At 44.0% G+C, this 25,586-nt stretch overlaps 1 protein-coding gene across 3 annotated transcripts in view; it reads left to right on the forward strand.

Annotated features, from left to right (window-relative positions):
• IFTAP (intraflagellar transport associated protein) overlaps nucleotides 1–24,785 on the forward strand; it is a 68,514-nt gene extending 43,729 nt beyond the window's left edge. For 2 of the 3 annotated variants that reach the window (XM_075927507.1, XM_075927509.1), the window contains 2 exons: nucleotides 9,391–9,521; nucleotides 23,409–24,783. In XM_075927507.1, the coding sequence (XP_075783622.1) occupies nucleotides 9,391–9,521; nucleotides 23,409–23,579 (302 nt within the window). In that variant the 3' untranslated portion in view covers nucleotides 23,580–24,783. Of the gene's footprint in view, nucleotides 1–9,390; nucleotides 9,522–23,408 lie in introns of all 3 variants that reach the window. The other variant, XM_075927510.1, reaches the window with a different exon arrangement.
• The last annotated feature ends 801 nt before the right edge of the window (nucleotides 24,786–25,586 follow it).

Here is a 25,586-nt window from a genome sequence, read left to right on the forward strand (position 1 = left end):
CAAATACATGAACTGAAAAAAAAAATTCACTGATGGTAGGCATACAGAGATAGATAGGAGTGTTATATCAGAGCTAATTAAATGAGGGTGGACGTGGATAAGAAAGTGAGAATATCTAACAGGGAAAATTATTTATTGTAATTAGAGAGCCATTTCCAGTCCCTGTTCAGACCCATTCTCAGGGTGTCAAATTGGCATATGAATTCCAGCTCCACAGTTTCATGTTGCAGCTTGTTTCTGAAATTTTTTTTGCAACTTTCAAGTCTATAATTGTGTATCCAAGGAGGTTAAAATGTTCTCCCACTGTTTTTTTGTATGTTACCCTATGGTACCGAGGAGTTCCAAAATAAACTACATCATCTACTCAAGAATTAATCCATATCCACCCAGAGCCCATGTGCCCATATAAGCCCAAACATGTACAATTTTTTGGCCTCACAGCCTAAGCCCTGTGAGCCTGAGTCAGCTGATCCCAAAGCAGCTATGTCTGTGCCATGAGTCTTTATTCCAGTGTAGGTGTGCCTTACAAGTATTGCCTAAGATCACACACAAAATCTGTGGCAGCATATGGAATTGAGTGGAGGGTTATGAGTTGACTGTTCTTCACTTCTCTGTGCATGGAGAGTTTCCATTCAGATAGGAGAATATTCAAGGTCTGGTTTTAAATCGCAGAAGAAAACAAATGCAGAGTTATTTTTTTTTCTTTACCCCGGGCATTTCAAAACACAGGCTTTGAGACTGCACTCCTATATTAGATCTGAACGGCAAAGGTGTCTAATCATGGTGATGGTCCTTAGTGCCCTCATTTTTCCCTTTATACATTTTTAGGACTTAGGTCAAAATCTAAGTCTATCTGTTAAAGAACTAAGGGTTCCATGGATGCAGTGAGTATACTCTCACGGCTGCCTTTTCTCTGGAAACCTGAATTCAGATCTGGTTTATATCACTAATGAAATGAATTAAATGATCTTAATCTAATCCAGAGTGAATGTATGTCCCTATTTCAAAACAGGCTACAGGGTGATAAGTCTGAAATGACTGGCATTTCCCATTCATGGCAGGGCCAGCACTAGAATAGCACAGATGATGGTCAGTAGCACAGAGAATTGGCAAAGGTGGAAATAATAGCTTACCCTGAAGCTTCCCATACGTGCCTAGCTGTTTCATGCACTACCAGTCATTTGTTGAGAGAATCAGTATTAAACACATACATTTAAAAACACCAACTTAATTAGGTTGCATTTAAAATGGTGGAAACTACAAAAATGATTATCTGTTTGCCCTGCATAAATACTGATTTAGAGTAGGAACGCAAATCATGTTGGGTTGATCTTGCAATTGCTGCTTTTATGGATGATTATAAAATAATCATAATGTTCTACCTTTACTATTGCAGATTATCACTGAGTTAACTACTGTCCCTTTATGTGACACTTGATTTGGTTTGTTCTCCTCAGCTTGTCCCATGAGAAAACTTTCACTGCACAAAACCTCTATAAACACAGGAGTAATCCTTATGAACTCTCAGCCATCTACAATGCACATTACAACACTGAGGATGTGTATAGTGTATTAGAGCCCTGAAAGCTCTTCAGACATGAACTAATTCCTCACAATCTCCCAGTGAATAGGATACATAGAATCTAAATTTACAGATAGGAAAACTGAGGCACTGGAGTTAACTATATATTGCATTGGGCAACAAAGGAGACAGCTGCAGAGCTGAGATAGAATTCAGGAGTACTGGGCTTCCAGTCCTGTACTCTGATTTCTAGAACTTACTGACTGGTTTGTATCTTGTATGGAAAAACCATCATAATGGGCCTAACGAGAATGAAGGTATTGCTGGCTATTCTGTAGTATACACACCTGTAAAATGTGTACATCTTTAAAAATTATGGATCAACACAAGACTGTGCAAAAAGCATACTAGATTGTAGGTGTTAAAGTGTCCCAGCTGGTTAATCACTCTCTTTTTTTCTTCGTTTTAATTCTATGTTCAACTAACCTGCCCTATCAGGGCCAGATGTAACTGCTGCTTGGGAACAAAAGAATTCTTAGAAATACAGTGGCCTCTAGAAATCAGCTGGCCAAAGTACAGATAAATTGTAGTTATTTTCATTAGACAGCAACTGAAAGTCTGGAACTAGTACTTTGAATTGTGGGAATTTGGCATAAAAACCTCTAGTTAGCCATGCAAATCTATCTGAGTCCCCAAACCACAGCTTTAACCCACAGTGTACAGACAGCACGTGCATGTGGGCCATTTAATCTCTCTCTCTCATTAAATTTAATCTCTGACTGTAAGTAGCTTAAGGCAACAATACAGAGGATCAGGAATTCTCAGGAGATAGACGGAGAAATGCCTGGTTTCCGCACTTCGGCAGTATGATTCATTTTACAGCTAACCTTTTTCAGGAGTGTTGACAAACCATTTTCTGCACTGCTCCAAGAATGGCTCAATTACTGAGTCATCTCTAAATAAAATGAAACAATTTTAAAAAATGCCAATAAACATAACATCATAAAGATCTCAAAACTTGTAAAGGACACATGAAAATATAAATACAAAATTATTCTGAATGCCACATGAGGAGAAGAGCATGAGAAATAACCCCACTTAGCACTTGTATTGCACTTTTAATCTGCAGATCTCAAATGCGTAACCACTGTCTCCATTTTACTGAAACACAAAGAGGGGATTAAGTGATTTGTCCAAAGTCATTGGCAGAGCTGCAAACGAGAACCCTCTTGATTTCCAGTTTTAGGGCCTTTTTCATAGACCACACCATCTCCTAGTTAAGCTTTGAATATACAATCTCCTGTTTTTAAGGGTTCATAACTTCATGGGAAAAATGCCCTCCTACTATGAACTCATTGGGTGCGTCTAGACTGACAAGATTTTGCACAAAAGCAGCCGCTTTTGCACGAAAACTTGCCGCCTGTCTACACTGGCCGTGAGAATTTTCACAAGAACGCTGACTTTGCAATGTACAAAATCAGTGCTTCTTGCGCAAATACTTTGATGCTCCCGCTCAGGCATAAGCCCTCTTGTACAAGAATACTTGCACAAGAGGGCCAATGTAGACAGGAACATTAATTTCTTGCGCAAGAAAACCCGATGGCTAAAATGGCCATCGGAGCTTTCTTGCGCAAGAGAGCATCTACACTAGCACGGACGCTTTTGCGCAAAAGCAAATCTTTTGCGCAAAGGCACATGCCAGTATAGATGCTTTCTTGCGCAAATACTTTTAACGGAAAAACTTTTCTGTTAAAAGTATTTGCACAAAATCATGCCAGTCTAGATGCAGCCATTGGGTATGGCATTCTTGTAAAAGAGTCATTGTAACATTCAAATCCACTCTTTTAAATGTGACGTGTAAGAGAGCTAAAGTAAAATGATGCCTACTCATGGAGATACACTCAAATAATTACAGGAGTTAATAAAAGAGCTGTCTAGTTACTAATAGATAAGATTTGAGTTTAAAGATATTTTATTGTATGTTCTGATGGTCCACTCCCAGGCTTAACTGCCTTTTAAAATCTTTATGGAAAATTAATGACTAAGATAAACAGATTTCCTTGTGATAAGCGAATCAGGACACATACACAGAAATATTTTTTCATTGCTAGGGGCCACTCCCAGGTTATACCTATCTCATAGAGCTGGAAAGGATCTTGAGAGGTCATAGAGTCCAGTGCCCTGCCATCATGGCACGACCAAGTACCATCCCTGATAGATTTGCCCCAAATCCCTAAACAGCCTCCTCAAGGATTGAGCTCACAATCATGGGTTTAGCAGACCAATGCTTAAACCACGGAGCTATCCCTCCTCCGTCATAGGTTTATGGTGCATGAGCTACTGTTGCTTCAAATAATTCTTGACAGTGCAGATTGTAATGACTCTGAGAAACCATTTCAGTTTACTGAGGGGAACCTAGGGTGTGTCTTCACTGCACCTGTAGCTCAAAATAAGCTATGCAGTTTGAGCTATGCAAATTGTGTAGCTTATTTTGAGTTAATTTCGAAATAGCTTATTTCAAAATTTGGCACTGTCTACACAATGCCAAATTTCAAAACAGAGCGGTATTCCAAAACGTCCCTTAATTCTTGTGGAACGAGGTTTACTGGCATGTTGGAATAGTGCTCCCATTATTTTTTTTTTAAAGCTATTTTGAAATAACAGGCGTGCTGTCAAGATGTGGAAAATGCTATTTTGGGATACAGGAAGTATTTTAAACAGGAGTTTTATCGTTGACTAAAGAGAAGGATCAGGCCTTAAATACAATGATACTGGTATGTGAGGCCTTTCAATGGGACTGCTTGTGTGAGTTTGAAGTATTGGGCCTTAGGATCAGCTGTGCATAATAACACAGTATCCTATTGAAACTGCAGGCTAAATGCTGAAATGAAGAAGGGAATAATTTTCTAATGCCCAATTCAGCAAACCATCTCTATTCAGCAAGTCCTCTACGTATGTGCTAGGTAAGGAATTTGCTGGATGTAAGGATTTTACAGAATGGAACTTAATGGGCTAATTGTGATAGTCTCATATTGAGTAGTACCTTCCTCCACAAATAATCCCACTGGAATCAATGTAATTGAAGAGTAACAAACTATTCCATATGAGTAAGTGTATCACAATCTAGCCCTGAGATAGTTTAGGCCACAGGCCACTATGGACCTGATTTACAAAGATGCGGAGTACCCACAACTTCAGCTGAAGACACTGTGAGCTATGGGTGCTCAGTACCTCTGAAAAATCAGGCCAGATATTATCAGCTAACAACACTTTACTGCGTGTTTTTCTGTTACCCATTATTTTCCATAATCCATGCTTCCTTGTTTAAATTTGAACCTATATGTGCATGCAGGAAAAACAGCTTGGGCAAACAGATTTAGATAAATACTGTGAGGCTTTATTAATGCTGGAAAAAAATCCATAAATAGCTTCTTCCCAGCCTCTGCATCCCAGTTTTAGCACCGCTTCAAGACAGTTTCACACGAGACAGCTCTTTGGGGCTGACAACCTGATGCTTGAGAATCGGAAGAGATAGGAGGGGTGGTAAATAAATAGAAAGCTCAAAGGCTCAGTTTTCTGACACCTCTTAGCAACAATTTTTTTGTCAGATGCATTCTGAAAGTGAGTTTGGGACCATTTATAGTTAGACATGGTGGGCTGTAATGAAGATACACACTCAAGAGTTTAAAACAATGATTATTTGGGCTTAAGCTTTTGTGAGAAAACCCCCTGGAAAGTGTATGTCCAAATAACTCTGTTAGGGTATGTCTATACTACCACCCTAGTTCGAACTAGGGTGGTAATGTAGGCAACCGGAGTTGCAAATGAAGCCCGGGATTTGAATTTCCCGGGCTTCATTTGCATAAAGCTGGGCGCCGCCATTTTTAAATGTCCGCTAGTGCCTAGTCCGAACTACCTAGTCCGTGCCGCGTGTAGCCGCGCGGCACGGAGTCCTCACTAGCGGACATTTAAAAATGGCGGCGCCCGGCTTTATGCAAATGAAGCCCGGGAAATTCAAATCCCGGGCTTCATTTGCCACTCTGGTTGCCTACATTACCACCCTAGTTCAAACTAGGGTGGTAGTGTAGACATACCCTCAGTCTTTAAGGTGCAACAGGACTCCTAGTTGTTTTTGCAGATACAAATTGTGAAGAAATTCAAAGGCTTGACTAGTATCAAGGGGTAGCCGTGTTAGTGTGTGAGTTCAGATCAGATCTATAACATTAATATAGTTTTTTAGGTTTAATTAATACATCAGTTCTTCAAAACTACCTAAGAATCTGGCTCAATTAACAGTGTTCACTGATTTAGTAACCACTTCTTGCAGATCCCTCATAACGCTGAACATAAGACAATTGCTCAGCTTCCAAATCTGCCGTGCTGTGTTGTATATTACTAGAATCCCAGCTTTCAAAACCACTTCATCTAGAAAGGTGATTCTCCATAGTGTTAAGCACAGTACATTCCAAATCCTTCCTTTTATAGTATCAGTACCTGTTCAATTATGTCTAGCTATATGATGCCATTGGCAGCATCCAAGGCTGTCCTGTTGCTTATTAATCACCTCCAGTGACAATGTAATTAGCAGCTTAATTAGGATCATCATCTTCCACTAGTCCTGCAGAAGCATTGGGCTAAGCCAGCTGTGAGGTATTGGCTATATCTTACAGAACCCTACAGCTCATGTGGAACCTCCTACTGAGTAGGAAGGCTGTCAAGACTCTCTAATTTTTCTCTCTGAAGGAGTTTCTTGATTAAACGTTACCAAAGAAAGCAACATTTACTGATTAGGCTCTCATTTGCTGTTGCACAGCCAGGGTACAGAGAAAATGCTCATTTCTCATATGTCTACAGGCACCCAAAAGTTGATTACCACATTCTTATGGCAGTGATTGAAAGAAATCTGAAACATTGTTTGCATTACTAACAAGCTTTAAAAAATTAGGACTGACATCCTGAGTGTGACAAAGCACTTCTAGCTGAAAGCAAAAATAAATTTCCTTCTGTTGTCCTCATTTTTAAGCCTTGTCTTTTTGAGCTCTTGCCAGATGGTTTCATTGGGGGGTTCCTCCCTTTTCTCTCCCCAAATGAGTCTCTTGGGAATAAACAGTGACATATTTGTTCTTTGTACAGTAATGACCAAAGATTTACATCACCAGGTGGGGATGCTCAGACCTGCCTCTTGCAATAAGTATATTGAGCAGTGAATTTGAAACAATTTAGGGAGATCACACCATGGTTAGCTGTTGAACATGTCAAGGCTTAGCACATGCTTATTAGCAACTTTATACAGGCTCCTTTTACTTGGCTTTGCCAGTCTAGTTGGTCGGGAAAGTGCTCAAATATTATGGAAATGAGTGCCAATGCAATTATTTATGGTGTAAACTACAAATAAATAAGGCTGAAAGGTAAAAACTTTTATTTCTGGACTTTCATCTTCTGACTTGTGATTTGAACCTGATTTGAGATCCTAAGGGGAATGATCTTCAGCTCTTTAATAAAGAAGAGTCCCCTTTACAAAACCACTGGCTACGTCTAGACTGGCATGATTTTCCGCAAATGCTTTTAACTGAAAAGTTTTTCCGTTAAAAGCATTTGCGGAAAAGAGGGTATGTCTACACTACCCTCCTAGTTCGAACTAGGAGGGTAATGTATGCATACCGCACTTGCTAATGAAGCCCGGGATTTGAATTTCCCGGGCTTCATTAGCATAAGCGGGGAGCCGCCATTTTTAAATCCCCGCTGCTTCGAACCCCGTGTAGCGCGGCTACACGGGGCTCGAACTAGGTAGTTCGGACTAGGGTGCCTATTCCGAACTACCGGTACTCCTCGTTTCACGAGGAGTAACGGTAGTTCGGAATAGGACCCTAGTCCGAACTACCTAGTTCGAGCCCCGTGTAGCCGCGCTACACGGGGTTCGAAGCAGCGGGGATTTAAAAATGGCGGCTCCCCGCTTATGCTAATGAAGCCCGGGAAATTCAAATCCCGGGCTTCATTAGCAAGTGCGGTATGCATACATTACCCCGCTAGTTCGAACTAGCGGGGTAGTGTAGACATACCCAGAGTGTCTAGATTGGCACTTTTTGCAAAAAGCACTTTTTGCGGAAAAGTGTCCGTTCCAATCTAGACGTGGTTTTGCGCAAGAAAGCCCCGATTGCCATTTTCACCATCGGGGCTTTTTTGCGCAAAACAATACCGCGTTTTCTACACTGGCCCTCTTGTGCAAAAGCTTTTGCGCAAGAGGGCTTTTGCCTGAGCAGGAGCAGCATAGCATTTCCGCAAGAACACTGACAATCTTACATGAGATCATCAGTGTTCTTGCGGAAATTCAAGCGGCCAGTGTAGACAGCTGGCAAGTTTTTTCTGCAAAAGCAGCTGTCAGTCTAGACGCAGCCACTGTGTTTAATCTTGCTGACTGTAATTCAATAAACAATCTTCAGAGGAGAAGCTAGATGAAACTAGGCCTCCTTGGGATATCCATAGCCTAACTGGGACTATGAGCAAAAATGAGAAGTGAAGACATGTGGCTGGAGCACTGCTCTCTTGTAAACTTCCCAGGTGCCCCAGCACACTCACAAATCCCTCGGGGAGAGAAAAGAAGTCTCTGTCTCCAGGATCCTCTAAGAGAGGCTCCATCCTCTCCAGTTTACAAATAGAGGAACTGAAGTGATTTGCCACAGGTCATTCAGCAGGCTAGCATTCAGGCTAGAACTCCTGTTTCCTGGCTCCCAGTTCACTGACCTCTGCACTGGCCACTACCTCCGTTTTTGAATAGAGGCGAAACGATGCCCAAACTTCCTGAGAATATGGGGGGTCTCCACAATCTATGGTTTTGATTTAGCTTATTTGAAAAATTGGGACCAGCCATGAAGTTTAAAGCCTGTTTGAGTTCCCAAAGTACAGGCGTTTTTTGGATCTGGCTTTAGCTTCAGTAGTGCTTTAAAGATAAATACAGGCAGTCCCCGAGTTACGCGGATCCGACTTATGTCGGATCCGCAGTTATGAACGGGGCTTTTCTCGCCCCGGAGGACGGGAGTGGCGGGACGCCCAGATGAGCCGCGGTCCTGCGGCCCACGTCCTCCGGGGTGAGAAAAGCTGCTCCCCATCTCTCTGGTCTGCTGGGGGGGAGGCAGCTAGTGCCCCCTCCCCCACAGCAGACCAGGCTTTTCTGCCCACGACGCCTGGGGTAGAGCAGCTGGGGCGCTGCTGGTTTGGTCCCGCAGCACCGCTCCTCGGCGCTACTGGACCAACCCGGCAGCACCCCAGCTGCTCTGCCCCAGGCATCCTTATTCAGCTGCTGCTGGTCAGTTTCAGCAGCGGCTGAATCAGGACACCTGGGGCAGAGCAGCTGGGGTGCTGCTGGGTTGCTCCAGTAGCGCCGAGGAGCCGCGCTACTTGAGCAACCCAGCAGCACCCCAGCTGCTCTTCCCCAGGCGTCCCCAAGTCAGCCGCTGCTAAAACTGACCAGCGGCTGACTACAGGAAGCCCGAGGCAGAGTTGCTGTGCCCCCGGCTTCCTGGAATCAGCCGCTGATCAGTTTCAGCAGCAGCTGACTTGGGGACGCCTGGGGTTCTTAAGTTGAATCTGTATGTAAGTCAGAACTGGCATCCAGATTCAGCCGCTGTTGAAACTGATCAGTTTCAGCTGTGGCTGATTCTGGACGCCAGTTCCGACTTACATACAGATTCAACTTAAGAACAAACCTACAGTCCCTATCTTGTACGTAACCCGGGGATTGCCTGTACACCTATTATATTTTGTGCAACAGGAAAAGTATAATTCAAGTGCTACCAAGCTTCTGAGCTCTGCAAGATTTTAGAATATGATTTTGCTAAATCATATATTGAGTGGAAGTATTTTGTATTCAGCAGGGTCATTAGTGCTTCCAGGAGAGGTGGAAGAGACAGCAACTTGCTATAGACCTTCCTTTAATCAGCCTACTAATCTGGAGTTCGGGACCTTGTCAGATGCACAATCATCAAACAGCAAAACTCAAGAGGTATGATGTCAGATGTATTTAAACATAGTTTTCTTTTTTATTCCAAGTGGATTTTTAAAGCTATTTCCATACAAGAACAGAGTGGTGTAGAGGGAGCTGTGTGGAATTGCCTTGGACTGAGTTAGCAATTCATTTTAAAATATATTTAAAAAAATCACAGACAAGTTAAAGTAATTATGCTCTTTGATGGAACAGGTCCTACTTTGTGTAATGTATAGTTCTTCTATATAATAAATGATCCAGTGAAATAGATCACTTTTTTGCTTTTTGTACTTTTAGCCAATACATTTTGTATAACTGGTAAAACTCACAAGCTATTCAAACAAACCCTTTGATGCTCCCTGAACTTTTAACAAATCATTAGGGTACATAGAATGAGAGAATATTTAATTTCCTGATGGCTTTGGTAGTATTACATTACACTTACACTCTTGCTGAGTGAGTTCCCAAATTGCAGTGAGTGAACAATTTCTTTAATGCCACATTATACACAAGACAAAACAAAAAAGAATCCCTAGAACGTATCTTAAGCACAGAATTGGGATTTATCTTTTGGAAATTATTGTCAGCAAGATGCAATTCAGTTTTAGTACTATTTACGACAGCACCATAGCTTGTCAGAAAACAGCAATCAATACATGTTTTAATTTAAATTGCCCTTTTCCCTTAGAATTTCAGCCCCACTAAAATCAGAAATGTAGGTCTAGAATGCTTGCAGGCTTATTGGAAGTCTTTAACTCTCTGACAAATCAGCCAGTGTGAACATTAAATTTAGGATAAGGAATTTTTCTGTTGCAGAGGTGATGTGTTGTTGAGCTTTTTTTTTTTTTTTTGGGTTAATCATGATGATAGACTCTGAAATGTTAAGATTTCTTCTAGCTAAAATCAGGCAGTTTTGATAGTTTCATTTGGTTATCATTGTTCTATGAGGTTTAAATCAAGATTATAAAGATGTGTGACCAATGAAGGATTGATGCTACTTCATTGAGCTCAGCAGCAAAACTGCATGTGCAAATATATTTGATTCTTTGCAATCAACACTAGAAAATATACCAAAAAGAACAATTTGGCATTGGCAGGGAGATGGACTAGATGCTTTAATAAATCTTTTCCAGCTCTAACCCATATGTTTCTCCAATTAAAATAAAAGCCTCTGAATGGCCTGTAACATGGCAGTTAACGTGCACATTTATACCTTTAGAAACAGACATTTTTATACAAATCTATTATGACATACTGAAACACATATCCCAGGAGGTTAGCATATGTTGACATAAAGAAGAAGGGAATCTGCAAAAATCTTAAGTGTTAATAAATGAATGTATAGGTTGGACCTCCCCCGTCCAGCACCCTCAGCACCGGAGCAGTCCCGAATAAGGGGAGTTGCCATACCAGGGGAGGTCCCTCCCAACTTGTCCCGTGCTTAACTGCTGCCTAGCTACCGTGGAAGCCAGAGCTCTGTGGCTGCCAGACCCCAAGCTCCGTGGCCGGGGCTGGAGCTCTGCAGCCACTGCTGGACCCCAAGCTCCGTTGCTGCTGCCAATCTCTGATACCTCCCTGCTGCAGGGACAGAACTCTTCGCTGCACCACTTACCCCTCTGCGTCCCCCCATGGCAGTCCCAACTGAGTCGCCAGCCTCTCCCCCCCTCATGCCACTACGCTGCTGCCCCACAGCCCAACCTTCCTATACTTGGGCTCTGTGGTCCAGGATGTTGCCGGACCAGAGAGTCCCGGTTAAGGGAGGTCCAGCCTGTACATGACACTAGAAGTTACAACTTATCAGAAGAAGATGAAAATCCAATTTGTGACAGCATTTATTTCTATTGGAGGAACAGTTTGGTCATAATAGAATCCAAGAATTATGAATACCAGAGTTACAAACTGACCCCTCATTTTGAAATGAAAATATACAGTCAGGCAAGACAATCTCCCCAAAACTAGTGCAATGTACAGCACTGTGTTAAACATAAGCTATATTTTAAGAAAAGGAAAAGCAGCATTTTTCTTCTGCATAGTAAAGTTTCAAAGCTGTACGTAGCCAATGTTCAACTGTGAACTTTTGAATGAACAACCATAACATTTCAGAATTATGAACAGTCTCCATTCACGAGGCGTTCTAACTGCTAGGTTCTACTGTACCTGAAATAAACTGAGTGTTAATAGGCAGATCCATTGGATGGATCTGGGCAGCCACCCTGGGCCCTTCATAATTGGGGGGCACCAGAGCAGCCTGGAGGATTACTGAGGAGGTTGGGGGCTGGCAGCAGTGATCAGGGCCACTCTCGTACTCACCAGCAGTGGTGGGAACTGTGGAAAGTGGAGCAACCCAGTAGCCTGCTCTGCTGTGCCCTTGCAGCTGGGCCCTGGCAAGGGCATAGCAGAGCAGGCTGCTGGCTCCTCACTTCACTGCCCTGACCTCAGCTGCTCTGCTCCCTCATGTGATGTGGCTAGGAGCCGGGCTTGGGGGAGCGGGCTGACTGAGCCTGAGGTGCTCCATTTCCTGCTGCTGTGGGTGATTGCAGGGGGTCAGTGCCGGCCCCTCCATGATCCCCAGGTCATGTTGTTCAGGGTGAGGACCTGGAAGAAGGCGTGCAGTGGAGGTGGGAGGGGATGGGGCAGGGGTTGGAAGAGGCGGGGTGGATGCAGAGCAGTGGTGGTGCTTTAGGGGAAAGGAGTGGAGTGAGGGCGGGGCAGGCACAGAGCAGGGGAGGAAGAGGCAGAGTGAGGGTGGGGCCTGCAGCAGAGGGAGAGTTGTCCCAGGCTCCACACCTCTCTAGGGATGGCACTGCTTACAGGGGACAGTGGGGAAAGGTTCATGCATTTTGGAAGGATGTGAAAGTGAGCCAACATGCTTAGTGCTTTACCAGCTACAAAATGAAGCTGCTCCTGCCTCAAATGATACACAAGCCTATGTCTTTCCATTTAGACAATACAATTGGGGCTTCATTTTCAGAGTTGCTGAGCTTCTACAATTGCAGTTGAAGTCAGTGGGTGCTGCAAGTACTCAGTCCCTTGGTAAACATGTCCTAATCTTATCAGAGCAAGGAACCTGCCATGGGACAAGGGGGAAGATTATTTCTAGAGGTTCAAATTAGCACAATCACCTCCAGCTCTTCTTCCAACCCAAACACATCCCAGCCCATCGAAACTGCTGTTGGAGGACAGCAGTACCTTATTCTGTGCTATGTTATTGGGATCCGGCTTTTCCATTCCCCACCCCTGAAAATACACCCAACTACTAATAGGATGCTGAAGGGGAGTTGGTGTCCCTGACATAAAGTGTGAAGGACTTGGAAGAATGTGTAGTTTTCAGCAAATGGCTATAGTTAATGTGTTTAATGAGGTGAAGTACATGTAAGCATGTCTAATTGTTAAAGGGATGTTCATCACCCTGAAAATTATCCTTCTCTAAATGCAGTGAGAACAAGGATGAATGACTTTTGGCTACAACTTGCTTCCACTTTCTTCAGTGGTTTTAGGCACATGAACTTCCCCTTATAATTATATATGTTGAACCTCTCTAGTCTGGCAACTTTGGGACCTGTCTCGAAACCCCAAGCTTCCTTGGCCCATGCCAGATCACAGATTGGAGGGTGGGTGGTACAGGGACCCACCCTTCTGCATCTCAGCAACCCGGGAGAGGGAGGATGGGCGGCATGCGGCCCCAGCCTTACTCAGTCCCGGCTGGAGCATGGGAGAGAGCGAGAGCCTGGGTGTGTGGGCCCAGCCTTTCCTGTCCCTGGCGACCACGGTGGGGAGGGTTGAGGAAGGGGGAGACAGCAGGCCCAGCCTTCCCCAGCTGGAGAATGGGGAGAGGGCAGGTGGTGTGTGGCTCCAGTCTTACCTGTGGGTGGCCACAGCCTTACTTGGATATGGGTGGGCTCCCAGCCCTGGAGGGAATGTAGGCCCCAGAGCATGGTTGGTTCCCAGCCCCAGGAGAGCTGGTGGCCCAGTCCAAGCCTTGGTGGACAACAGATTAAACGATTTGTCCAAGGTCACACAGGAAATCTGTGACAAAAAGCACGAATTGAAGCTGGGTTTTCTGAGTCTCACCCCAGTGCCTTACCCTCTAGCCAATCCTTTCTATGAGTATTTTAGCTCATTATATTCATGTGTACTTTACCTACACATATTTTTTTTCTATCTTTTCCACATGGCTATTGAGCTGGTCTGTTTACCCTTGAACATACAATACATTCAGCAGTATTTATTTATGGGGAAAACCCTTTATGTCATTTAAACAAGGGAAGTGTAGGTTACTCTGAGTTATGTAAAAATAGATGTTAGGAAGGACAGAATCGAGGTTTTTAAATCAATGTATCTGCACAGAGATTAAATAAAAAGGAACAGAATTGCCAACTATTAATATACTTTTGAAACTCTCAATTTAGGGTGTTTAATTTACAAAGTTACTTTGCAAAGTGGCCTCCAGCAAAATGCTCCAGTTATTAATCTGAACAGTGCGCTCTTTCCTCTTTAATTTGGACTTGTGGTAGATGTGAATGAAATGATTTTTCCTTCAGAGGTGTCTCTGAGTAAATCACATGGGCAATCTTAAGAAAACTGGCAGTTTTCTAATAGAGCACAAATTCTATTCCCAGAGAGCTTCCAGAAAAGATTTCAATTAGATGTTAAATTAGACACCTGAAATACACATATTTCTCTATGCTCCTTAGGCAAAAATAACAAGATAATAACTTGATTCACTGTTGTTTTTGTTCAGCTGCAAGGGATTCAGTATTCCATAGTTGAATTTCTTCCTTTTGAAATAAATCAGAATTTCAGTTTCCAATCTAATGGCCTTTGGACTGATTTCCTTCAGAGGATGCTGAAATGAACTAATACTTGGGAGAAGAAGATAAAAACCAAACCTACTAGTTCCAGTACTTGCCTGAGAAATGAAGCACACAAATAGACATACAGCTGTACTAGACTTTTTGAAACTTGCAATGAGGAGATAGCAGAGTGAAGTCTGGTTTGTTCTACTCTTACATCCAATTTAATTTGGAATTACATGTGCATTTTCCTTTCATACAGACACTTTCCCATTACTCATCTACATGATCATAAAATGCTTTAGTCAAATACAAATCAAGACAAGGCCATAGAGTCTGAATGTGTATTCTCAGTTCTTGTAATAGCTTTGGTACAGAGGTGACAGATTTGATTTTGTAGAAGTGCTACAAAGGTGTACTTCAATCTGAAGTTTTCTTAATTTAAATACTTGTAAGCATGGTATCAGTCACAGTTATAGCCACAGTAATTGGAAAACATTTTGGGTATGTCTACACTACCACCCTAGTTCGAACTAGGGTGGTAATGTAGGCATACCGCACTTGCAAATGAAGCCCGGGATTTGAATTTCCCGGGCTTCATTTGCATAAGCCGGCCGGCGCCATTTTTAAATGCCGTCTCGTTCGAACCCCGTGCCGCACGGCTACACGCGGCACGGGCTAGATAGTGCGGAATGGCTTGCTAGTTCAAACTATCTAGCCCGTGCCGCGTGTAGCTGCGCGGCACGGGGTTCGAACGAGCCGGCATTTAAAAATGGCGCCGTCCGGCTTATGCAAATGAAGCCCGGGAAATTCAAATCCCGGGCTTCATTTGCAAGTGCGGTATGCCTACATTACCCCGCTAGTTCGAACTAGCGGGGTAGTGTAGACATACCCTTTGAGATTAAATAATACTTTAAAGGGGTTGCTTTTGGATTTTTCTCTGAGCACTTAGAACATTAAAATAGATCTTATGGGCATCCTCCAGGGTGTGGTATTTTAATAGGCTTCTCTTGGGAGAACTAGTGGAATGCGTACTGAAGGGATAGAACTTTAGTTTTGGGGGGGGTCAAGAGAACTTGTTTGTGGATATTGACCCAACAGAGCTTTATTTGAATGTTATTTATTTAAAAAAAAAATCACGGATATACCATTCTGCACCTAAGGTTTGACCCAAGGCACACTGAAATCAATAGCAAGTGTTTCAGGCATTAGACAGGTATAACTGATAAATGGAAATTAAAGAAATAAAGACACAAATAGCATTTGTATAGTCTGCTCATTCCTAGAATCACAGTCTTGACCTTTTGCAGAGCACAAGCTTTTGGGCTACAACACTAACCCTGTAGTGGAGCCACAGTTCCTGATTTCCTTCAGACCTGAAATTAGATCCTGAAAACCCTTACTCATGTGAAGCCAGTGAGACCGCTCCTACTGGAGCAGACTCTTAGCCTTCGTCTACACTAGGGACTTAGTTCAAAAGAGCTCCCCTTATTTCAAAATAACAGGCAGAGCGTCCACACTACCAAGCCTGTTATTTCAAAATAAGGGGCTGGTTATTTTGAAATAATAGTTCCTGCTTTCCATGAGGAATAATGCTTATTTCAAAATAGTTATTTCAAAATAGTGTAGTGTGGACTTTCCAGCACTTACCAGTGATTTCTAGGGTTCTAAGTTAAGGTAGTGCATCCATATTAAGGGAGCCTGCCTGGGAGTGATTTTAGGCTTTCCTTTAGTGTGGACACATTATTTCAAAATAGTCATTTTGGGAGTTATTATTTCAAAATAAGTAATTTTGAAATAATTTCCTAGTGTAGACATGACTTTATTTCCTAACCTTGAGTTGTTCAGCAACTAGAATGTTGGTAACATTTAAGCAGTTTTCAAAGAACAGAACTATAGAAATTGAATGTCTGAAAGTGCATCTGAAAAGAAAAGATTCCAATTCTTCCAAAGAAACTTAAAGCTAAATTTAATACTAGTCAGATTCATTGAGACCTGCACTATTCTGCTCCCGCATATTTAATATGCCATGCTTCCTTTGGCTTCTTTCCTGAAGGTTTTGCAAACTGAAGGGTAAATATTTTTTATTGTAAGTCATTTCCTCTTCCCTCTACCCCAGGAAAAGCAAATCAAGTTTCCAGCCTAATGAGGGAACACACACTGCAGCATTGCTAGCTCTGCACCATCATTAAAATTATCATGATTGCTTCTTAGCCCTGTGACTAAAATCAGGTGTAGAGTATGATCAATTTCATATCTACTGTCTGATCAACACCTGCTGTTGCAGGAGATGCATCTGGTGATCTTACTGTTCTTAATCCTAGATCACTGATGTGTGTTTGTAAACACTGTTGAACTATGACCCAGTGACATTTTGACACAGCAACGTGATGCACTACTTCATCATTGTACGGTGATCTAAATGTCACTTTCCCCTGGTGCTCAATTCTGTTTCATTGTATAGTCCTGATTGGAATTTCCAGTTAGCCCCATTAGGATCCTTCTATAGGTCTTGGTAGAATTCTGCTGGGCTGTGTCTACACTGGCATGAATTTTCGGAAATGCTTAAAATGGAATAGTTTTCGTTATAAGTATTTCCGGAAAAAGAGCGTCTACATTGGCAGGCTTCTTTTCTAGAAAAGCCCTTTTCCCGGAAAAGCATCTGTGGCCAATGTAGACGCGCTTTTCCGGAAAAGAGCCCCGATCGTCATTTTCGCGATCGGGGCTTTTTTCCGGAAAAGACTACTGGGTTGTCTACACTGGCCCTTTTCCGGAACAGTGTTCCGGAATAAGGACTTATGCCGAGCGGGAGCAGCGTAGCTTTTCCGGAATAGCAGCTGATTTTGTACAGTAGAGCATCGTTGCTTTTCCGGAAATTCAAGGGCCAGTGTAGACAGCTCGCAGCTTATTCCGGAAAAACGGCTGATTTTCCGGAATAAGTGGCCCAGTGTAGACACTCTGTGGATTTCAGGTAAACAGTCAGTTTGTACTGTAACTAGTAGTTTAATAGACATGTTACTGTGTTTCAAAACTTGAATGTCAACTAGAATTAATAGGAAGCAGGAGCATTCTGAACAGGAATTTCCACTAGGTGACAATTCTGAATTAGACTTTGGGGATTTTATAGCTTTCATCCGAAACAAGAAAAAGGTGAGATTTATTTTTCACGCTGTGACATGGAATTCTTTGGGCAGTGTTCTCGTACCAGCTTCCTCTCCTGCTTTCTTTTCCACAATCTGAAAAGCTGCTCATCATGGGCGGCCAGTAACCCTGCTGCCTGGGGATGCTAGCTCCGACCCCTCGCCTCTTTCATTCCCCTCACCCTTGTAGGAGCCCAAAGCAAACCCACCAGGGCCCATGACCCCAGCACTGCTCGCCTGGGGGCAGAGAGGCAAGGTCTCAGCCCTGGTGTGCCGCAGCTTCAGTACACACAGCTCCTGGGTGGTGTGGCCACTGCCCCTACAGCCACAGGGCTCCAGGCCTCAGAGCACTGGCCAAGCAATGAGTCCAACCCTGACTCCCTGTGGGAAGTACATTGGCCTGGGGAAGGGGCACAATAGGCTGTTTGGGGATGCTCAGACTCCCCCTGACTCCAATATCCACTGCCCATGCTATTATCTCAATACTGCATTAAATAAGCCACACATATTCCAGGTAGGTGTCTGTTAGCATCCCGCCGAGACACAGAGACCTTGGCATGAGCTGGTGACTAGTCTGCCAGCATCACAGTATGTACATAAGGAGAGATTACCAGCTTACATAAATAAGGTAAAACATTGTTCAAACATACATGGAGGAGCACTATAGGAGTTACTGTAATCTATGATCTCATTGTATGAGACACTTCAACACAGGCCAGAACTAGAGCCAACACTTGTTCAGTATGGAACATAAGAAGGGCTCGACAGTCTATGTACTCTACTTGCCCGTGGTGAGTAGATTACATCCCAGAAGAGCTGGGTTTGGGCGGTCTGTGCGTGCGCAGAACACCGGACAGCACGGCTGGCGAGCGGGGTTCGCCACGGTTCGGCGAGCCCTGAACATAAGAATGACTGTACTAGGTCAGACCAAAAGTCCATCTAGCCCAGTATCCTGTCTGCTGACAGTGGCCGATGCTGGGTACCCCAGAGGGAATGATCAGAACAGGTAATCATCAAGTGATCCATTTCTACCCTCTGACAAACAGAGGCTAGGGACACCATTCCTACTCATCCTGGCTAATAAATATTGATGGACCTAACCTCCAGAAATGTATCTAGTTCTTTTTTGGACCCTGTTAATGTCCTGGTCTTCAAAAAAAAAATCTATCAAAAAAAGGCTTAGAAGGTCGCCATGCCCAACTCCCCCTGCCAAGCGGCATGAAAAGGACTACCAGGAGTGGGATTTGAATTCATGGCTCTGTTGGAGGCTGCAATCTGAACACACTGTCTTGAACGACTCAGCCCTCTTGACAACCAGTTGGAAAGGAGTATACACACACACCCATTAAGGTTGCCAGGTGTCCGGTTTTCTACCGGGCAGTCCGGTATTTGCACAGTCTGTTCGGTAGAAAAATTCAGAAAATACCGGACATGTGCAATGTCCGGTATTTTGTGAATTTCTGGCAGGGCGCTGGAGGGAAGCCTGGCAGGGGGAGCGACTGGGAAGTGGAGCGAGATTGGCTTTGGGAGCCCTGTGGTCGTGCGCAAAAGCTGGGTTGGGTTGCGGGTGGGACCGGGGGGGAGGGGCCCACCGGGACTCCCAGCTATCTTCCTCCTCCTGCCCAGCTTTTGCATGGGACCAGAGGCTCCCAGCGCCAATCGCAGCCCCGCCTCCCAGCTGGGAGCCTCTGGTTGCTTGCAGAAGCCGGGCGGGGGGACTGGCTCCCATCCCCGCCCTCGTCCGTCTTCTGCTGGCAAGTAAATGGAGCGCCTGCCGGGGGCGTGGCCAGAAGGACTCTGGCTGCAGCCAGTGGCTGCACCCCCCCCTCCCCCGGTCTGCTTCCCGCTCCCCTTCCTCTGTCCCCCCCATCCTCCCCTCCAGACCCATGGCTCCCGATCCCCCGCCAGCTCTGCTTCCCGCCCCCCCTCCCATCTAGCCCCGCGGCCCCTGCCCCTCTCCCAGCCAGCCCCGCCCCCGCCCCCCCCCCCTCCGGACAAGCGTGTCCAGTTTTTTAGCGGGGTCTACCTGGCAACCCTAGCACCCATGCAGACGCACACATACACACACATTTTACCTTCCATTTCATGTCAATCCACAATATCAAACCAAAACAGACAGAAGTTTGAAACTGTCTGGAAATGGGGGATTTTACTTGTTTCTCTTGGAAAGCCTTAAACCAGCTCAGGCTTGCTTGAAAGTTCTATGAATCTTCCAGTGTACCTGGGGGTTCTTTCATAACAACAACAATATGCTTGGCAAGGTGGGTCCATAACACTGAATGCCCATGGCCACATTGTATGACCTTATTTCAGGTGTTTAATTTGGCTGTATCAAATCAGTAACAACTTTGTTTTAATCAGGGATGAGCACAAGGCTGCCATTTGTCCATGGCTGGGCAACGTCTCCCCCGACCTTAAGTCCAATCTTCAGGGCTCAATGTGCAGGGACTTTATCCCTGAGGCAGGCACAGGCTATATGACCAAAAAGTTCCAGCTAGCAGTGAGCAATGAAGACTTCGTCCTCTTGAGGCTAGTTCTCAGTAATACATCCCTATTACTGATAAAAATCACATACGCCCAGTTGCTGTTCACAATGCATATGAAATGCCTCAAGTCTCCTGCTGTCTTATTTAAGCAACTGGACTAGAGTGTGATGGTAGCTGTGAGCCTGGCTCAAAGCACATTTAGCTCAACCAAAACAGATTCAACAGACAAGGGAGCAGCAAGCTCAGGGCTCTTACAGAACATGGGTAAGCATAGGTCCCAGGATAGCCTCAAACACACACCTGCCAGTCCAAGCCCACAACCAACCCTCTGGGCTACAGAAGAAGCTAGAAGCAATGCCTGGCCTGACCAACTTTTAATTAAACAGCTTCCACAGGCAAGAAATCCTTAGTCTTTTACCTCTTAAGTGACTGGCCTAATACCTAGGTGCTATTCTGACCTGGGGCTTCCCTAGGGATGAGTCTACACAGCACTCTAAACTCGAAATAAGATACACAATTTGCACAAGCAAATTGCATATCTTATGTTCAATCTATTTCAAAATAGCTTATTTTGAAGTTTGGAGCATCCACATAGTGCCAAATTTCAAAATAACATGCTATTTTGAACCATCCCTTATCCCTCGTGCAACGAGGTTTACTGGGATGGCAAAATAGCATGCCTGTTATTTCGAAAAATATTTCAAAATAATGGACGCCTTGTGTAGACACAGGTGATACCCTGCAGTGTAGACTTACCCTTGCTCTTTTCTGCTGAAGCTGCCCCACTTTCAGTACATATTTGTTGGGCCAAAGCCCTAACAAACAGCCCTGTGTAACTTACTGATTGGGTGTGTGCTCAGCAGGTTGGGAGAACATTTGTGTACCAGGATCTTGTACTGTAAGCAATCTAAGGAAAAGTTAGACATTTCCTTCCATCGACTACAATTTAATGAACTCGCTTGAGGAGAAATAGGTGGATTATAATAGAAACCCTATGTGTGCCTGCTTCAAGTTACATTTTACTTCTGCTGCCAAAGTCATTGTTGATACCAAAGTTTCTGTCATGAAAGTGCTAGTGGAAAAAGTTAATAGTAACACAGGAACTAGGAATAGGAAAGATCAATTATTGTGGGGTCATCTGGTCCACCCTACTGCCAATACAAAATTGTTCTGCAGTGCTTTAAATAAGAGTGGGCAAACTTACTCAAGAGATGGGACAGTGCCCAGGAGAGGCTAGTGTTCAATATAACCAAGCTCATGCTCAGGAAATTGTTCCTCATATTCTGCTCACATTTTCCCCTTAATTGTATCCTATTGCCCTCAGTTACACCATCTGACCTCCCCTCCCTTGAACAATCTGAGGTGCTACTATCTGATGAAAAACACCTCAATCCCAGTGTTCAAATAGTGCCATGCACGAAGCTGCATGTGACACAAACTCAGATGAAAAACAGAAAACTGAAAATCTCAGCCTAGACTTGTTTTGCTCATCATTCCTCTCTTTTGCCGTCAGGCTGCTGTAGCATGCTGGTTGATGCCACACCTTCACTATTTTCATCTTGTGAATTCTGAAGCGTCTCATCACATGCAGAGCATTTGGGGCTCAATCTTGCAAGATGATTGCACAGCACCTAAGCATGTGTTTCATTTGAAGCACATGAGTAGTGTCATTGTTTTTAGTGGGATTAATCACATGCTTGACATGAAGTATGTTTAAGATTTGCTGGGGTGGGGCAGGAGTACTCAGCACTTTGTAGCATTGATTTCTTGATGCTCAAGAAAATGATGATTGTCTATTGCTATTGAAGTCCAGAGGGTGCATCTACACCAGGGATGGGCAAAAGGGCCTCCCTGGGCCGGATCCGGCCCACGGGGGCCCTGCTGCTCCCACACCCCCAGGCCAATCAGGAAGCCTACTCCTGCCTTTCCAGGAGAAGCACTGCTCGCAGGGCAGGGGCAGAAAAGAGAAGGCTTCACGCGTTCCTCTGCCCCGGGCCCTAATTGGTCTAGGGACAGGGGAGTACGTGAAGCCTCCTCCCGCCCTGCCAGGAGCATGTGGTGCTTTGAAGCATTGCATGCTGATTTGGCCTAGGGGCAGGGGAGCGGGCAAGTCTCCTCCCATGCCAGGGGCATGGGCACCTAAGAGAACAGGAGGGGGGCCAAGGCACTCCCTCACCCCAGACCAATCATTATCTTCTGCTTGATACCCCACGCCCCTTCCGCTTGATGCCCCACCCCTTCCTGGGCGGCCTGGGGCCTCTTCAAAAATTTCCAAAGTGGCCCCCAGCAAAAAATTATTGCCCACCCGTGATCTACACTGTGCACTGAGCTCAGACTCTGGTTGAGGTTTGAGCCCAAGCCCCACTTCTGTGCGCCCACAAATTAGTCTGATTTGGATCAGCAAGCACTGAAATCCTGAGTGCTAAGGCCCTGCTAGTTGGGAGGGTCAGAGCCTGAGTCCCATGGTGACTTGGGCCCAAACCTGTCATTTAGCAGTGTGGATTCAGATTGAACCACAGATTTGAGTCCAAAGCTCTTTGTAGTGCAGCATGGACGTGTTAGCACAGCTGAGACCCAGGTTACTATGAACTATAAACTCAGGCTTGGAAACCAGAAGTCTACAAACCTAGGTCCCACCTCCCTGGGTGACAGTGCAATGTAGACATAGACATATTATGCTAAATTGGGCAAAACACAGGGAACAATCCTGCACTGGTGGATAGATGTGCTAATAAAATGAATCCTCGAAATTACAGATGGGCACGTCTTATCTCGGGTCTTATCTAAAACATTTTATGTTATGGTCCCTTTGCTTGTCCTTATGCAGCCTTTAAACTGTTATTATTTATTTATTGATCCTATGTATAAATTGTGCCCAACTGAATTTTTTTCAAAACACATTTGTGATTAAAAATATTCCATGCGACATGTCAGCAGAGCCAATAGTAATTTTGCAATACGGTACCTTTCCTCAACCAAAATAACCCACTGCACACCCTTGCATACAGGTTCTCTGCATGCTTCTTTTTTTCTTTCTTATACACATTCACAATGCTGCAAAATGTAGTAGCAGTTGAGCAAACAACACTTAAATCTAGCCAAATTTTAAAGTTGTAGGATCTATCCTTGCTACTTAATGTTGCTCTACATATTTTTTCTATATCCTCACAGCCCTGCTGCTACAAGTGGTGTAAATGTAATAGATGTATGCAAGGGAGGTTTTTTGATTCCTTGCCTTGAGCAAAAATTAGTTAATGATATTCATTCAGATACAGTATGGTACAAATGGGGCACATTAAATGGCTTAAATTAGGTCAAATTGAATAATTGAATTTATTCTTTTACTTAAAAACAACTTAATCAGCTGAGAGTGCTGGAGTCTAAAAAATAGGTTAATTAAATATTAATCGGAAGTTTCCGTTGTAAGCTTCTTTATCGTTACTTGCTGCTGTTTTATTTATATTTCTGTGTTTGTCCCTGTTGCAGCCATGTGGGGATGAGGTTCAGCTATTCTCCCTTGATAAAGAATTTGACTATGATAGCGTGGCATTGACCCCCAAGTTCTCTGAGGCTGAGATGAAGGCCATTATGAACTCGTCTGAACAGAAGAAAGTATGGATCGGCCTCAAGTCAACAGGATCTGAAGAGGGAAGCTGACGTACCTTGTGGGGCATTCGCTGTTAATCAGCTGGGAAAATATTTTTAAGGGGAAAAATCCAGCTCCTATTCTGCAATTGTAGCTCCCTCTTTTGCAATGGGGCCAGTTTGGGCCTCTCATAGAACCTATGGGATGTTCAGATATTCCTACCCTGTGCAGCACTGGGCTGCAATGCTCACTGCATAGCATTCATATTACTATAGTGTCTAGGAGTCCTAGTCATAGAGCAGGACCCCACTGTGGTAGGTGCTGTTCAAACCCAACAAAAGAGTGCCCCCTGCTCCAGTGAACTCACAGTCTAAGCATGGTAGCTCCAGCCTGTGAGGGTAGATTCCTCTCTCTCTGCCCCTTTTCCATATCCCTAGAGCAGGGGCCAGATGCGGTCATGAGGTATGGCTGCTTGCAGCTCCAGTTGACCACGGATCACTGTTCTTGGCCAACCGGAGCTGTGGGAAGTGGTGCAGACTGGGATACCACATCCTGAAGCTCCCAGTGTCTGGGAATGATGATCCATTGCCAACAGGAGCGGCAAGCAGCCATACCTGAGTACATGCAGATAAATTAAAGCATTTGACAGCCCACCAGACTATATGGTTTCTATAAGCATCATATCATATATCACTGGTTTTGGTTCTCAGCTCCTCTTCCAGTTGCTTTGTCGTTCTCTGGCATCACAAACCAAAAGGAATGGTGCCTTAAAAGGCAACTAGGAATTCCCATGGTGAAGAAAAAGCGAGTGTCATATAATGCCTGCAGTGCTATAGACTATCCTTGCTGGAATAATGATTCTTAGAGGTCAGTATAAACTAGTGTAAATTAGAGTAGCTCCATGACTGCTCTGACTATATTCTGTGCTGGCTTCAGCCTTCAACCAGCCCCGTGTTGCCTCAGAGCTGTTTTTGCCTGGCTCCCTCAGGAGTGTAACATGAGCTTGTTGCAACTGAGCATTCAGCCTTTAGTCTTATAAGATGTAAAGATACAGATCTGTGGACCAATGATGAAAAGAAAAATTTTGATGCCTTCTGTGTGATTTCAGTTTTTCAGACAAGTAATAGTTCTATTTTTCAGTGTTTTCTCCTTATGGTGATTTAAATTAAATGTGTATAATTCCTGAAAAATCATGTTTTTTTTTTTGGGGGGGTCACAAAATAGTTTGGTCACAAAGTGACAGGAGACGCAGAACAGCAGTGATTTAACCCAGTATATAGCTTAATTTAGACCATGAATGTGGACATTTCACACATTTCTATGGGAAATGGTTCCAAGGTTTTTCACCACATGACATACATTCTATACCAGTGGAAATGCATTCAATGTGCTGCATAACATGTAAGGAAAGGAGAACATGTGACCAAAAGCACTGAGGAGAATGCTGATCCATACACTGAAGGTATGTCTACACTTGCAGCCTCATTCGAAATAGGGCTGCAAATGTAGGCATTCGAAATTGCAAATCAAGCCCGGGATTTAAATATCCTGCGCTTGATTTGCATCTTCCCGGCCGGGCGCCATTTTTGAAATTGACAAGCCCGGAATAACTGCCTGCGTCTACACATGGCAGTGAAATGGGTGTTCAAAATAAAGCCCTAGTTCGAAATACCTGTTATTCTTCCTGCAATGAGGTTTAACAGGTAGTTTGAACTATGGCTTTATTTCGAATGCCCGTTTCACTGCCGCATGTAGTTATTCCGGGCTTGTCAATTTAAAAAAAAAAAAAAAAAGGCGCCCGACCGGGAAGATGCAAATCAAGCACGGGATATTTAAATCCTGGCCTTGATTTGCAATTTCGAATGCCTATATTTGCAGCCCTATTTCGAATTAGGCTGCAAGTGTAGACATACCCTCAGTGTATGGATCAGCATTCTCCTGAGAGTCATGAGGTATGTAGGACTCAATTCTTCTTGATTTCCTCAGCCACTGGGGCTGTTTGCTAAATTGAAGTAGCACGTCCACATTAGGGCAGTCTGCCTTGGACTAATTTTGATGCTTCTCTGTAGTATAGATGT

This window comes from Pelodiscus sinensis, chromosome 4 (assembly GCF_049634645.1).
Source record: "Pelodiscus sinensis isolate JC-2024 chromosome 4, ASM4963464v1, whole genome shotgun sequence".
NCBI lineage: Eukaryota > Metazoa > Chordata > Testudines > Trionychidae > Pelodiscus > Pelodiscus sinensis.